The sequence below is a fragment of the Genypterus blacodes genome, unplaced genomic scaffold, assembly GCF_046128005.1.
Source record: "Genypterus blacodes isolate CSIRO-AG114 ecotype Tasmania unplaced genomic scaffold, CSIRO-AGI_Gbla_v1 ptg000111l_1, whole genome shotgun sequence".
Taxonomy (NCBI): Eukaryota; Metazoa; Chordata; class Actinopteri; order Ophidiiformes; family Ophidiidae; genus Genypterus; species Genypterus blacodes.
In genome coordinates, this window is record NW_027466915.1 from 5,087,192 (window position 1) to 5,100,783 (window position 13,592).

General features: G+C 43.6%; 1 protein-coding gene across 4 annotated transcripts; it reads right to left on the minus strand.

The window, feature by feature from the left end:
• Nucleotides 1-251: 251 nt before the first annotated feature.
• On the minus strand, nucleotides 252-6,644 carry orai2 (ORAI calcium release-activated calcium modulator 2). 4 transcript variants are annotated; one of them, XM_076161361.1, is made up of 3 exons: nucleotides 6,574-6,644; nucleotides 3,739-3,974; nucleotides 252-3,157 (listed from the first exon to the last, which is right to left on the minus strand). In XM_076161361.1, the coding sequence occupies exons 2-3, from the start codon at nucleotides 3,967-3,969 to the stop codon at nucleotides 2,537-2,539; spliced, it is 852 nt and encodes a 283-aa protein (XP_076017476.1). In that variant the 5' UTR covers nucleotides 3,970-3,974; nucleotides 6,574-6,644; the 3' UTR covers nucleotides 252-2,536. The 4 variants fall into 4 exon arrangements, with proteins under 4 accessions (XP_076017476.1, XP_076017477.1, XP_076017474.1 ...); XM_076161362.1 differs by lacking the exon at nucleotides 6,574-6,644 and adding an exon at nucleotides 6,164-6,184; XM_076161359.1 differs by lacking the exon at nucleotides 6,574-6,644 and adding an exon at nucleotides 5,392-5,628.
• Nucleotides 6,645-13,592: the final 6,948 nt, after the last annotated feature.

Consider the following 13,592-nt stretch of genomic DNA (forward strand, 5'->3'; position numbering starts at 1 on the left):
GATTTGTTTGGAGAAAGCATTTTACATGAGCATGCAGCTATGAGACGTTTTTGAGATTTGTTTTAAAAGAGGGAGAAAATAAGAAAAAATAAGAAATGATATGTAATACAGTACATGTGAATCAGGTGTAGTTTTGCAGATGAATAGATACTTGTTTTGTTGGAATCATGTTTACTTCCTCTGCATCATTCTTGCTTATGCATCACTCTACACATTTCTATTTGGTTGAGAGTTTGAGAGCTGTTCGGATGAGAAGAACAAACTTTATTGGGTCAAATCACATGCGAACACATCTCCGTGCAAACATGTCAATGATAAGGCAATGATAGGGCACCTCGGCTGTCCACTTTCTTGGATTTGAACAGGCGACCCTCTGGTTCCCAAGCTGAGTCCCTATGAACTGAGCTACTGCCGTTGCTTATAACAGGACATTGTCTGATATAAAGTGGTTTGTTGGTTCTGATTCTGGATACATTTAAGAACCTATTTTCTTCTGTATTCTGATTGTTTGTGCAGGTAATGCTAACATTGTGTTAGTGAAACATGTTTCTATTATTTTGCATTTGCTACATATGTTGTTTTACTAAATGAATGTATTTAAGCAGTTGAGTTTAGCTGTTGTCATGTGCATATTACAGCTATGAATTTAACAGTAAATTTAAATCCAAACTATTGACTTCCCCCTACATTTGTTTTTATTTAACAAAGAATTGAACAAATACATTAAAATAAAACAAAACATTGTGGTTTCAAAACGTCAGGCGGCTTCTCACATTTTTGCTGCAATTAAAAGTGAAGCAGACCGTTTGGAAAATGTTTGCAATGAACAACACACTGAAGATGTAAAGAACTTCTACTGAGTTTGGTACATGAGCAAGTAAACAGAATCAAGTCAAGTCAAGTCTGTATCTGTAACTCTTGTTACACGTCAGGCTTGTGTGTGAAGAGCTGATAGACATCCAAATGTCCAGGTCAGATTTTTTCTTTTTCTCCATGTAGAAGGCTGTAATCGTTCTAACCTGGGCTTTATTCATTCAAAAAGCACAAACACAAGACAAAGTAACATTCTGTGATCAGAACCCAACACTCACTGTACAATGAAAGTAACTACAAGTGCACTTAAACTGACGGTGCAGCTCTTTGGTCAGCCGTCTCGTTTGGAATGTTGTGAAGATTTTGCAGTTTCAACAGAGCATCGGAACTGTGTGAGGACAGCTACAGCACTAAAAGCTCTAGCCACTTTGTATGCACAAACTGGGCTTGAAAGCTTGGGATTTGAAGACAACTTTGTGGGAGGATGTTGCCTATCTGCATAACACTTCTCACCCCTGCCATTTTTGGAAAACTTGGAGAAACAAATGGAGAGCAGAGAAACGAAACAGATTCTCGGACAAAGTCACATGCAAAATTCGAACGCAGACCCACTCTGACATGCCAAACAGCCAAACAAACCATGTTAACCTCTGTATTTGTCTCATGATGTCTGTAGGTAAAGTCAACACATACAGCTCATCTCCTTTAAAACATCCCAAAACCATTAATAACTCAGAATTGCTGTGGTGCACTTAACAATAGAACTGTACAGAAATAAAAACAAACATTTTCTTGGCCTCGTCCACAGTACCTCCATTTCTTTGTTGGTATGAACATTTTTACCTATCAGAAGTTTCTATTCTCTCCACATTCATGACATTTTATTCATAACTATGTATTATTCACATATTCCATCTTAGTGGCAATTTTACTATAATCATTTCCCACACACATTTCATGTGAATAGCCTGACCCAACAATCCCACTGTGTAAACTCCCATACAGCTCTCTTCAGTAACATCTTTCATCAACCGTATTTACCATTTTAGGACAGTTCTTCTCTGTCAACTCTGGCACTCTGTCACTAACGCCATCATTTTCAACACTTTCAACACATAAAAAGGGATGTTATCAAATCAATGACAGTAAATATAATCTCATCTGTTTCAGAACCGATTTCTTTTGCTTATTCTCAGCTGGGCACTTAACATCGGAGCTAAATGTTGAAATGTTAAAATGACTAAAAGAGAAACATTTCTATCAGGCAAGGTAGTAGAAGTTAAATCATCAACTCAAAGGCTTTACAGTAACCAATAATGGAAACTGATGTTCCTGCTGATCCCTAACTAAATGACTTGCAGTGTGACAGAAATAGGGAATGAGCTGAAGACGCGGTTCACTGACTTGAATGAGCCGCCGCTCCACACTGAGTCCGAGTCTCACCTCAGAAATGGCACACAGAACACGATAGCCCTTCATCTGTAAACCTTTTACATGACCCACTTATACAACTGACAGACCAACACAGATCACACATCTAACTAACAGGGCATCCACAGTGCTATTTCCCCTTCATAATAAATAAGCAATCTGACACGTATTGACCTTTTGTACTACACAGTGAGGAGCTTTACAGCCATGAACAGTGACCAGAACACATGTCCGATAAAATATGGGGGAAGTCCTTAAGCTCCTTGATGGCTGCTCAGGTTCTAAGGTGGAGTCACACTGTCTGCAGTCCTCTCTCGTGACCATCCAGCTGCACCTTAATCTTGTGCAATTCCTCAATCTCCTGATGGTGCCGCTCTGTTTTGTGGCGTACAAGGGAGCGATAGAAGTGAATGGTGAACACCACGAAAATGACTCCAACGGGGACCATGATTATGGTGGAGGCCAGTGCTGCCTGCCAGCCGGTGTACTCTTGCACCGGCGACGGCTTTAAGGGCTTCACCGCACCAGGGGATGATGCTGTGCTGCAGTTAACTGAGGCCAATGCTAGTTCAGCGGCTGCCACGGCCACCTGATTGGCTCCACCTGAGTCTACAGGCAAGAACTTGATCCAGCAGAGAAGGACAACCTCTGCTAAAAACAGCAGGATCCCAAGGGCGGTAGAGAAGCCCCATGCCAGTTCAATATAATAGTGCATACGCTCGTGGGGCGACTCGCTGACAGAGTTGAGGTTGTGGATGTTGCTGACGGCTTCCACATTGGGCAAGATGCAGGTGCTGATGAGAAGAGCGAAGAGGTGAACGGCCACCAGCACTGTGGTGCAGACACTGAAGGCGATGAGGAGAACACGAGGGTAGCTATAATGCATCTCTAGCTGCACCTCCACCATGGCGACCTATCAAAGGCAATGATCACACCATGAAAACACTTTTCCTAATGAAAGGATACACCACAAGCACATAACTGTTCAGAGGTACAGATGTACAGGACAGATCTTTAAATCCAGCTCCTGTAAGATTCAGTCCTGCTCCTGCAACAAACTATTTGTTCTGCTCCTGTCTGTGTCTTGTGATTTTTCTCCAACTCCCGCATCCATAATGCCACAAGATAATGAGTCAAGTTAGAACCCTATGGTAAAGTAATAACTCTCATTTCTCTCTTTATTTAATGTATGTCCTCCGATAAGAACAGAACATTTGTAGAATCTGCCAGTTATCAGGGGTGGATTAGACGTTATCTGGAGGCACTTTACATACAGAGCATTTAAAGAAGCCCAACACTACCCCATGAGCAAGCGCTTGGCAACAGCGGCAAGGGGAAAAACTCCCCCTTTAACAGGAAGAAACCTCAGGCAGAACCGGGCTCTAGGTGGGCATGTCTTTTTAGAAGGTAGTGAATCAGTCCATGTTCAAACTTAAGAGTGATATATGAAATCAAAAATGCTATGCTGATGTCAGAATGCTGAGTGTGACTCACCATTGCAAAGCCGGACAGGAGTGCAGATGTCCTGCTGGAGGCCTTCAGCTTGGCCCGGCTCAGGTAGAGCTTCCTCCAGGATAAGGCCTGTACCGAATGGTGGTTGGAACTAACTAGCTCCAGGTAACTGCGACGCACCCAGTCCCTGTAGTCCATACCTCCGCCATCCTGCGCCCGCTCTGCACCTCCAGGTGCCGGGGAACCCATTGGCACATTCAGCTCACTGTTCATGATGACTGTTGGACATACAGGGGAGAATGAACAATGTCATTGGTTGTGGTTGTAGACACATTACATTGAGCTTTAAATATCCTTAAATGCGACAGAAACATAAATGTTCAACACGACCTCAGATAACAACCTTTCTGATTATTGTTAAATAACCATTTTGGTAAATTTAAGTGGGTGCAGAAGTTGAAAGTCCTCCAGGGCACTGCCGAGCTGCACGTGAGCAAGGAAGCACCAAACCCCCCCCCAACTGCACCCCCTCTGTAATGCATGCGTGTTGGGGTGCAAGACAACTTTCAAGTCACGTGTCATAAACATTGTGTGAATTGCATAGGACCTGACTAAAATCAAGTGTCTTACACTCCCTGTCTCCCTGTCCCAGTTCAATCACAATGACAACTGCACAGCTGATTTTGTGCAGATAACTTACTAATGCTGTTATGAACTGGTAATCAATGATATGTGCTGTATAGAGTTTCAGTGAAGAACACGTTGGATACTGTAGATATTATTTTCTGTGTGGCCTGTGCACTATGTGTGTTTTCTTCTCTGTTCACAGCAGACAGTACTTCCTAGCATCTCCCTCAATCAAATCATCAATCATTTTCTTCTCTGTCTAGGGCCTGCAATATAATCTCCCCTGAAGTGAAGGTTTGGGGGCACTGATCGCTAAAGGGAGCACTAACAATTTGATCTGAACACCACTAAACGTGTGGAAAGCCATGAAACCTGGGTGAACTGGAGCTGTTTCACAAAGACTGGAGCAAACTGCTACAAGTTTCCAAACCACTTCACTTGTTTGATTAATATAGACATAATAATAATAATAATAATACTAATAACTCAAACCAGCCGTAGTAATACTATGCGGCTACACAACAAAGTAACAATTACAACGTGGATGCGTGAGCCAGTTATTTGAATTAGGGGAAAATTGCGACCATGAGAAGACCATGAACGCAACATCCCTGCCGATGTTACAGTCACTTTAAAATTTAAAGAGCTGGACAAGTTTAAATGTTGAGCTGAACGGGGTCGATATGCTCATCTCTCCGTATTCATTTATTCCATTTTGTACCAGGGCCTCGTTGGTAACAAGTGTAGGCTGTTGTAGAATTGAGCCAACTTTACAGAGCGCTATCTGTCCTACCGCTACACGCCAGTTCTTAAAACACCGTCAACCCAGAGTAAAACATTGACAACATGAACATAAACTGCCACATCATCGGCACGTCTATATTTATATCAACATAACCAAACTGTCTCCAGTGTCGGTTGATGACGCGAGCCCTCTGGCAAGCTAGTTGGCCAATAAGCTAACTTGACAAACCAGTCCGCAGGCGCGTGAACAACAAGCTTGCTGCTCCAAGTGCAATTTGGTAATGTTATTGATATAACATCTTACCTTACTGCCGGTATTCCTACCTGTTAAAATGTCCTGAAATGTCTTCAATCGAAACCGTACAAGCATACAAACACAACGCTACGATGCACCGATTGTTTTCTTGCTCTAGCTTCCGCAATTCGGGTGCAGCTATCGGCCGACGCGGCGTTCCGCTCTGTGAGCTGAACAGGGCGGCCTCACTAAACTGTTCATGGGAAGCCGGTGGGCATCTTGGGAGTGGCACACGGAGACAGCTCGACTAAAGATTCTACACTTCTTCTTTTGTTTGAGGCAGTTGATAGCCAATTGAAATGTATTTATTACTGCCACCTATTGAACTGGAGTGTTGGTAGTGAGTCCAATATTATTTACTCTCCTTCTAAGTCATATTAATCAACCCTGTATCTTCCCTCATCTCCACTTTCGCATTCTTGATATTGTAAAGACACCCATCAAGTTCAAGTTCAAATCACCAATTTATCCATAATCCATTTATTTATTTAAGTTGCAATATATGGATGAAACACAATATTAACAAATAAATGTCCTGTTGTTCATGTGACCACAGTGCCTTCAAGTGACTGGTTGTGATATGACCTTCCTGCCATTAACTGATTAATTGAAATTAATTCATTATTTGTCTCCTTTAATTAATCATTGTTACCAAGTGAATGATAAATTCTTTCTTGTTTGTCACATCTGATTAGATATAGGCTGCATATTTGACATATTTGAGAAGTGCACATGCTATTTCAATATTATATATATACAGTACATACACACACACACACATAGACATATATATACACCAACCTGCTAGTTTATAACTGCAATATTGTTTTAATAAGCCACGGTTTGTGGGAAGTAAGAGATTCGTAGCAACATGGCCTGATCCCAATTTTGATTCCATTCCTAACTAACCTTTACAAAAACCCAAGAGTATTCAGATTTCTGCCAGCAGACAAAGCCTGCTCCAAAAGGAAGTATAGCGAGAAGATGTGAAAGGGAGAGCTTAAAGCTTAAAGGAAGAGCAGAGCCAGGTAGAAACTATTTTGACCATCTCCTCTTCTGATGTTGGTCGTCTCTGCTCAAGATAATAAGATATTGTCTTTTTCCGTTCTCCACATAAGACCTCCACGCGAGCTAATTATTTCTGTAATCGTGCAGAATATGTCAATTTTTAACAACATATTGTCATACGGAAACAAAGGACAGAGAATTACCTTTATACGATACTTCAATGTCAACCAACTTTCTCGTCTATAACACTTCGTCTTCGACTGTCTTCTTCTTCTATGTTCTAGCTACTGTCTCCGAAGAAACACAGTGCCACCTATAGGCCGGGAATAGCTTAGCTTTCCGAACACAACATGTCCTTCCTTAAAAAGATGTTACTTCTATATATAAAATCAGGTAGGGTATACAGTAACATGCATTCAGTAACAACATATTTTCTGATGGGCAAAAACGGAGTGTTATTTAAAGTATAACAGAAACAGTAACATGTTTTTCTTTTTCCTTTCTTTGAACATGTCAAAACAACACAACTTTATACCTTATTTTTCTGTATTTTCATGTGACATAGTCTTGTATCCAAGCTGGCTGTATTTTATTTCTCTGGTTCCTGGTTTGTACACTGTCACTCGCAGCCGGCTCTGTAGGCCTCTATTCTTCTGCTGGGAGAGTGAAAGTCTCAGGCAGCACGGATAAGTGTGAATCATCCCAAGTTTTCCCATCACTCAGTGTGTAGCTGTGAGGACCTTTCTGCTGTGTCTGCTGAACTTGGACGTGCCTTTCTTGACATGCGTTGGGTTTCTCACACGCACCAAATTCCTGAGTGCAGTTTGGGAGTTTAAGCATGTCTCTTGGCATCCGTGTATGTTTTCATGTGTAACTGTTTCTTTGCAACTCTGGCACTCAGTTCATTATCCTGAGTGGCTGTGACTTTTGGCTGGATAGAGACTTTGGCTCTCATCTTCCTTCCATACATGAGCTGGAAGGGTGAAGTCCCTGTGGTTGCATGTGGTTTCTCTCTCTGTGCAGTGAGGATGCTTTCCTTTTTGGCTGGACACAGACCTCATGAAGTTGATCACTGTACCAGCAGTACACAGTGGAGCAAAACACACCTCTGGCCACTTTGAAAAGTAGTCCACATTTGTAATAGCGAACTTACAGTCAGCAGGACCAGTCTCAAATGGACCAACAATGTCTAGTGCAAGCTTTTGCCAGGGTCCATCAGGCAAAGGCACTGGTGTCATCGGAGCAGGAGCAGTTTTTGTTGTTCAGCTGAAAGGACACCCAGGCACTAATGACCAGCACATCCATTTTAGGCCACCAATACAAGTCTCTGAGTCTCTGTTTGGTACAGACGATGCCTTGGTGGCTCTCATGCCCTAGGTGTACCAAGTGTGATCACAGCTTGACTGGCACCACTATTCTGTGACTCCCTCTCAGAATTAGTGGACACTATGGTGGGCAGTGTGGGGTCAAACAGGGCAAGTGCTGGACTGTGGGTGATAAGTAGCTTGACCTGCTGGAAGCTATGCTGTGCATCATTAGTCCATGTGAATGTAGTATCACGTAGCACATCTCTCATAGGCTCCACAATGGCTGCGCAGTTCTGAATGAACTCTGAGTACCACGCTGTCAGGCCAAGAAACAACCTGAGGGATGCAGCATCGCTGAGGGCTGGAGCATCACGAACAGCTGTAATGTGGTGGTTGTTGGGCAGCAGACAATGCTTACTTATGGTGTGGCCCGGGAATGTCAGCTTTTCCTGGTAGAATGAGCATTTCTCTGTGTAGAGATGTAGTCCAGCTTCCTGCAGCCTGTGGAGTACAGTTTTCAGACATGTTTCATGGTCAGCATGGCATGATGAGTAGACAATGATGGCATCTTCTGAAATGCTGAGGGTGCTGATGCTAGCCCATAGCAGACTCGCTTGTTCTGTATCTGAAGAGCCCCTCATGGGTTACGAGGGCTGGTAGGTCTCTGCTTTCCTCATGCAGAGGAACCTGGTTGTAAGCATTTGCAAGGTCGATAGTTGAAAACATGGTTGCTCCTCTGAGCTCTGAAAACAGTTCAGCCATATTTGGAATGGGGTAGCAATCAGTCATTACAGCCTTGTTGGGCTCCCCTGAGTTTTTTTGTTGGGTCACCATGATGGCGACACCCAATGAGACGCATCAATCTCTTTAATGATGTCAGAATCTAGTACAGGGGTGGCAGCTCTTTGCTGGCTGACTGGCTCTGCTCCAGCTCGAGTGCTAACAGATTTTTCTCTTGGTGTACAGAATGGTCATATTGTAAAATAAACGTTAAGTAACGTTGTAAGAGTGCATGGCTCCTTTAATAAGAGAGATGCAGGTATCGCGTCTTGTGTGTGTGTGTGGACGAGCATGAGAGAGAGAGACCGGTGGTACGTAGCGTTGGCGGGAGCAATGAATGACACGGTTGCGGGTTACAGTATGAAGATATGAATGTACAGTGTGCCAGAGACTGGGGAAAATAAAGCTGGCAACTTCCCAAGAACGACTGAGTTTCCTGTGCGTTGTTCTGCTGCTGGAAAAAGTGAGGGGATTAACCCAGAAGTTACTGAGCATCAACTTCGGCCCCAGAGGAAACATTACATTCCGATCATTTAGCAGATGCTTTTATCTAAAGCGACTTACATTACATTACCACCCATTACAGAGGGGGGAGCAGTTGAGGGTTTGGTGCCTTGCTCAGGGGCACCTCGGCAGAAACTTGAACTGGTGACCCTCCGGTTCCCAAGCGAAAGCTCTACCCACTGAGCTACTGCTCTACCCACTGAGCTACTGCCGCCCAGAAACATCTTCCTGTGCTCCTCGACCACGCTTCGGAGCCGAACAGGAAAATGTTAACAGCAACGTTAATGCTCCAAACATGAAACATTCAAATGTGCACACGCAGTCTCAGGGTGTTACTAGCCAGACTAGCATTAGCTACTGACAGAATCGCCACGGATGCAGGAAAGCATAGAAATCTAAATCTAAATATGATGATGAACACTGGACGTTTTAGCTGTGCTATTGTCTCTCTGTCTCCCCTACAGGCCGTGGCACACTGCACTTTTTGTTTAAAGTTTGAACATTCTTTATTAGTTAATCTTTAAGCACTTTACCCGTGTGGGTTATAACTTTATCCTTTTGTCCTCGCAACACACCCAATCTCAAACAATTGTCCTTTGTTTCTGATTCTTTTCCCATCAGTTATGTGTGAACCACGCAGTCTCAGGGTGTTACTAGCCAGACTAGCATTAGCTACTGACAGAATCGCCACGGATGCAGGAAAGCGTAGAAATCTAAATCTAAATATGAGGATGAACACTGGACGTTTTAACTGTGCTATTGTCTCTCTGTCTCCCCTACAGGCCGTGGCACACTGCGCTTTTTGTTTAAAGTTTGAACATTCTTTATTAGTTAATCTTTAGAGCACTTTACCTGTGTGGGTTATAACTTTATCTTTTTGTCCTCGCAACACACCCAATCTCAAACAATTGTCCCTTGTTTCTGATCTTTCCCCATCAGTTATGTGTGAACCATTTCATGCCATTGATGGTCTGGAAACAGTGCAGCTCTTTTTGTTGGGTTTTGTTGTGGCCCTTTGAGCTGGACTGGTTAGCCACCCCTGATCTAGTAGGTGCTTTAACTCTGCAGAAATAGCATCTCTAACAGAGAAAGGCAACCGCCTTAATTTCTGTTGCACAGGTTTCACGTCACCTCTCACTTTGACTTTATGTCATGTCTCCTGTTGCATAACAACAAAGCCATCTTCATCCCAACTATTAGCTCATCATTTACAAAGACACAACGCAGTTTACAGTGGTGCCGTGACCCGGATAAAACTTAAAGTTGGTCGCCGATCAACACCTCCTAGGACTGGTGGACCAGTCATCATATTAGTTAAGTTAGGTAGCCTTGTTTAATAGCCTTGTCATAATTCTAGGAAATTGTTCATAAATGTAATAGTATTTGTATTATATTGTATATAGGTGTTTTCTCTTCTTTTCTATTTATCTCCTTGACTGAAATTGATAGCTCAAACTTTCCCAGATCTCAGAGTTTCACACTCCAGTTAGTGTTGGTCGGGGTAGAGGTTTATTGGGGGCGCCTATCCATTTCCCAGAGCTTAGTTCCACTATTGGTGTTCTGGATCAGATGGGTAACATCGTGCAGCAAATAGGTCAACAGCTAGCAGATAGCGTTCTCACACACGAGTAGGCCTAGCCCAGCTACAGGTGTATCTGCTCCAGTGCACATAATGACAGTCATACTCCAGCTCAGAACTGACAAATGCATCTCAGCTTCACTTAGTGAGTCAGAGGAAAGTGAGGGATCCCCGACAAGTCAGATTCTGTTACACTTGAGGAACGGATTGAGCTCATGCAAACTTTCATAAGGAAGGGAGGCATGACCATGATGAACAGGGTGAGGAGTTTTCATTCACTTAAGAGGCAAGGCCAAGGATGTTGTCCAAGTTGACATAAAATCTAGTGGTGTCGACATCAGACCTCATATTCTGCTTTTTGAGGAAACATTTCGGCTGTCAGCAGTTTTCACCTCTCCCTCTGCAAGACTTTGACACCACTCTGCCTGAGCCACAGGAAGACTCCTATGATTACTGGCTATACCTTAAGCGTGCTGCTGATGTTGCTACAGAGTGTCTAAAAGAGCAGGGTAAGCAGTGTGACAGCCTGTCCATTAGGCTCAGGCACATGTTCATTAGGAGTTGCCCAAATTCTGAAATAGCTCTCACCTTTCGATCTAAGACCATCGACAAGTGTAACTGAGGGGCAAGAAATCTTGAATGAGCACCACTCTGAGAAGTTTCAAAGCAGCAGGGAAAAGTTTGGATAAGGCTATATTAGAGAAGGTAGTGGCTGTGAACAAGAGAGAGGTGAACGCTAGCCCAGGCCCGTACATTCAGTCTGTGCCTCAGCCCACTACCATGGATCACTCTGCTCTGGAAAAGATGATTGGAATGCTGGAGAAAGTTCAACAGTCAGTCCAGACCGAGTAGAAAGACGAGTGGCATGTCTTGTATTCCAGGCCTTAATGACAAGCCATGTTAAGTCTGTAGGGAGTCTACTCATACTGCATTCTTTTTTTTTGATTAGATTAGATTAAATTTTATTGTCAATGAGCAAGTACAGGTACAAGCCAATGAAATGCAGTAGCATCCAACCAGAAAGTGCAAAAGTGTACTATTATATATACAGAATACAGAATATATACAGAATATATACAGAATAAACTATATACATTATATATACTATATATACTTACTATAATTATAAATTAATAAATATGTAAATAAATAGTGCAAGGAGTCTTAGTGCAACACTGAAGTGAAATGGAAATGATCAGTGCAAACAGACAGTTGTGCAAATTGCATTGGAGTGCAAGATGATGCTAGAGGGAGGATGGAGTTGGGTGGGGGAATGGAGTAGAGTTCAGCAGGGTCACCGCCTCGTAGAAGAAACTCTTCCTGAGCCTGCTGGTGCGAGAGCGGAGGCTTCTGTAACGCCTGCCGGATGGGAGGAGGGTGAAAAGTTTATTGTTGGGGTGGGATGAGTCTTTTATAATGTTCCTGGATTTGCACAGACAGCGTCGACGGTAGATCTGTTCAATGCTTTCCAGTTGTGTACCGGTGATCCTTTGGGCAGTTTTCACCACCCGCTGGAGTGCTTTCCGGTCTGATACGGAGCAATTGCCATACCGTACTGTGATACAGTTTGTGAGAATGCTCTCTATGGTACAGCGGTAGAAGTTCACCAGGATCCTGGGACAAAGGTGAGCTTTCTTAAGGCTCCGAAGAAAGTACAGGCGCTGTTGCGCCTTTTTAACCAGGGTGGAGGAGTTTATGGACCAGGTGAGATCATTGGATCATCTGTTGCAAGGACAACAGACTGTGTTTTCAGTGTTCCAAAGTCAAGTCAAAGTCAATTGAGAATGGAACCACTTTTAAAGCTCTCATTGATAGTGGATCCATGGCATGTACTCTCAGTGAGCGAGTTTCTTAAGGTGCATTCCTGATTTGATGAGGCAGTCAGCTCGAGACATCGTTGTTGTTGACTGTGAGGGTCAGGGAATCAGTCCAACAGCGAGTTACAGTGTATGGCTGTTCCATGGTGGTCCCCACTTAAGTTGTGCCAGGTCAGACTGAGGAGATGATCTTGGGCACCAACGCCATGAACAGACTCTTGACGCAGCACGAGAGAGACCAGCTGTTATTGGAGACTCATGCCCATGCCCAGCCATAGCCAGAGTGATGAGTGCTGTGACTTTTTGTCCCTTTTCTCCAATACTGAGAAGTGGAGGGGTGAGTCTGTGCCATGGAAAGTAGGCACTGAAAAGCTCCAGTGAGGTGTGACATTAGAGCCGCAAACAGAGCATCTGGTTTGGGGAAAGCTACCTGTGTCTTCAGTCCTGTCTGTGGGTAGCACAGTCATTGTTGAACCGACAAAGTCAAGGTCAAGGCCGAAGCAGATAATGGTTGGCAGAGTAATCACACCGCTATGGGGAGATGGATCAATCCCAATGAAAGTCATCATCCAATCCATCAATCGCCAAGATAGCTGATGTGTCACCTTGTATTGCTGTGGAAGACCTGTCACAGGCAGAACAGATCAAGTCCATTGAATAGTGTACTGAGAACAGCCTCTCTTCAGCACCCAGATCTAGTGAGGAGATTAAAAGTGTTCTGTGCAGTCTGACTCTTCCATGACATCGACTTATAGTCTTGTGAGGTGTCAGTGAGCAGGAAAGACAAGCTTTTACACCTCATTGAGAAATATGGGTCCATCTTCTCAAGAGACAAAATGGATTGTGGCGAGGCTAGAGACTTTGTCCATCGCATTAATCTGACTGATCACGACCCTTCTGGTTGCCCTACAGGCGGATTTCACCAAGCCAATATGCTAAGCTTTGAATGTTATGGAGGAGAAAGGAATCCTTTGCAAGTCAAACAGTGATTATGCTTCTACCCTTGTATTGGTTTGGAATAAGAATGGTGACTTAAGGATCTGTACTGACTTCAGATCTCTAAATGCGCGGACCGTCAGAGATGCCCATCCATTGCCTCACCAGTCTGATATGTGAGCTGCTCTTGGTGGCAGTGTCTTCTTCTCCACTATGGACCTGACGTCAGGCTATTACAATATGCTCTCCAGGAAGAGCACAAGAAATACACAGCTTTCTCTTCTCCCTTTGGATTGCAT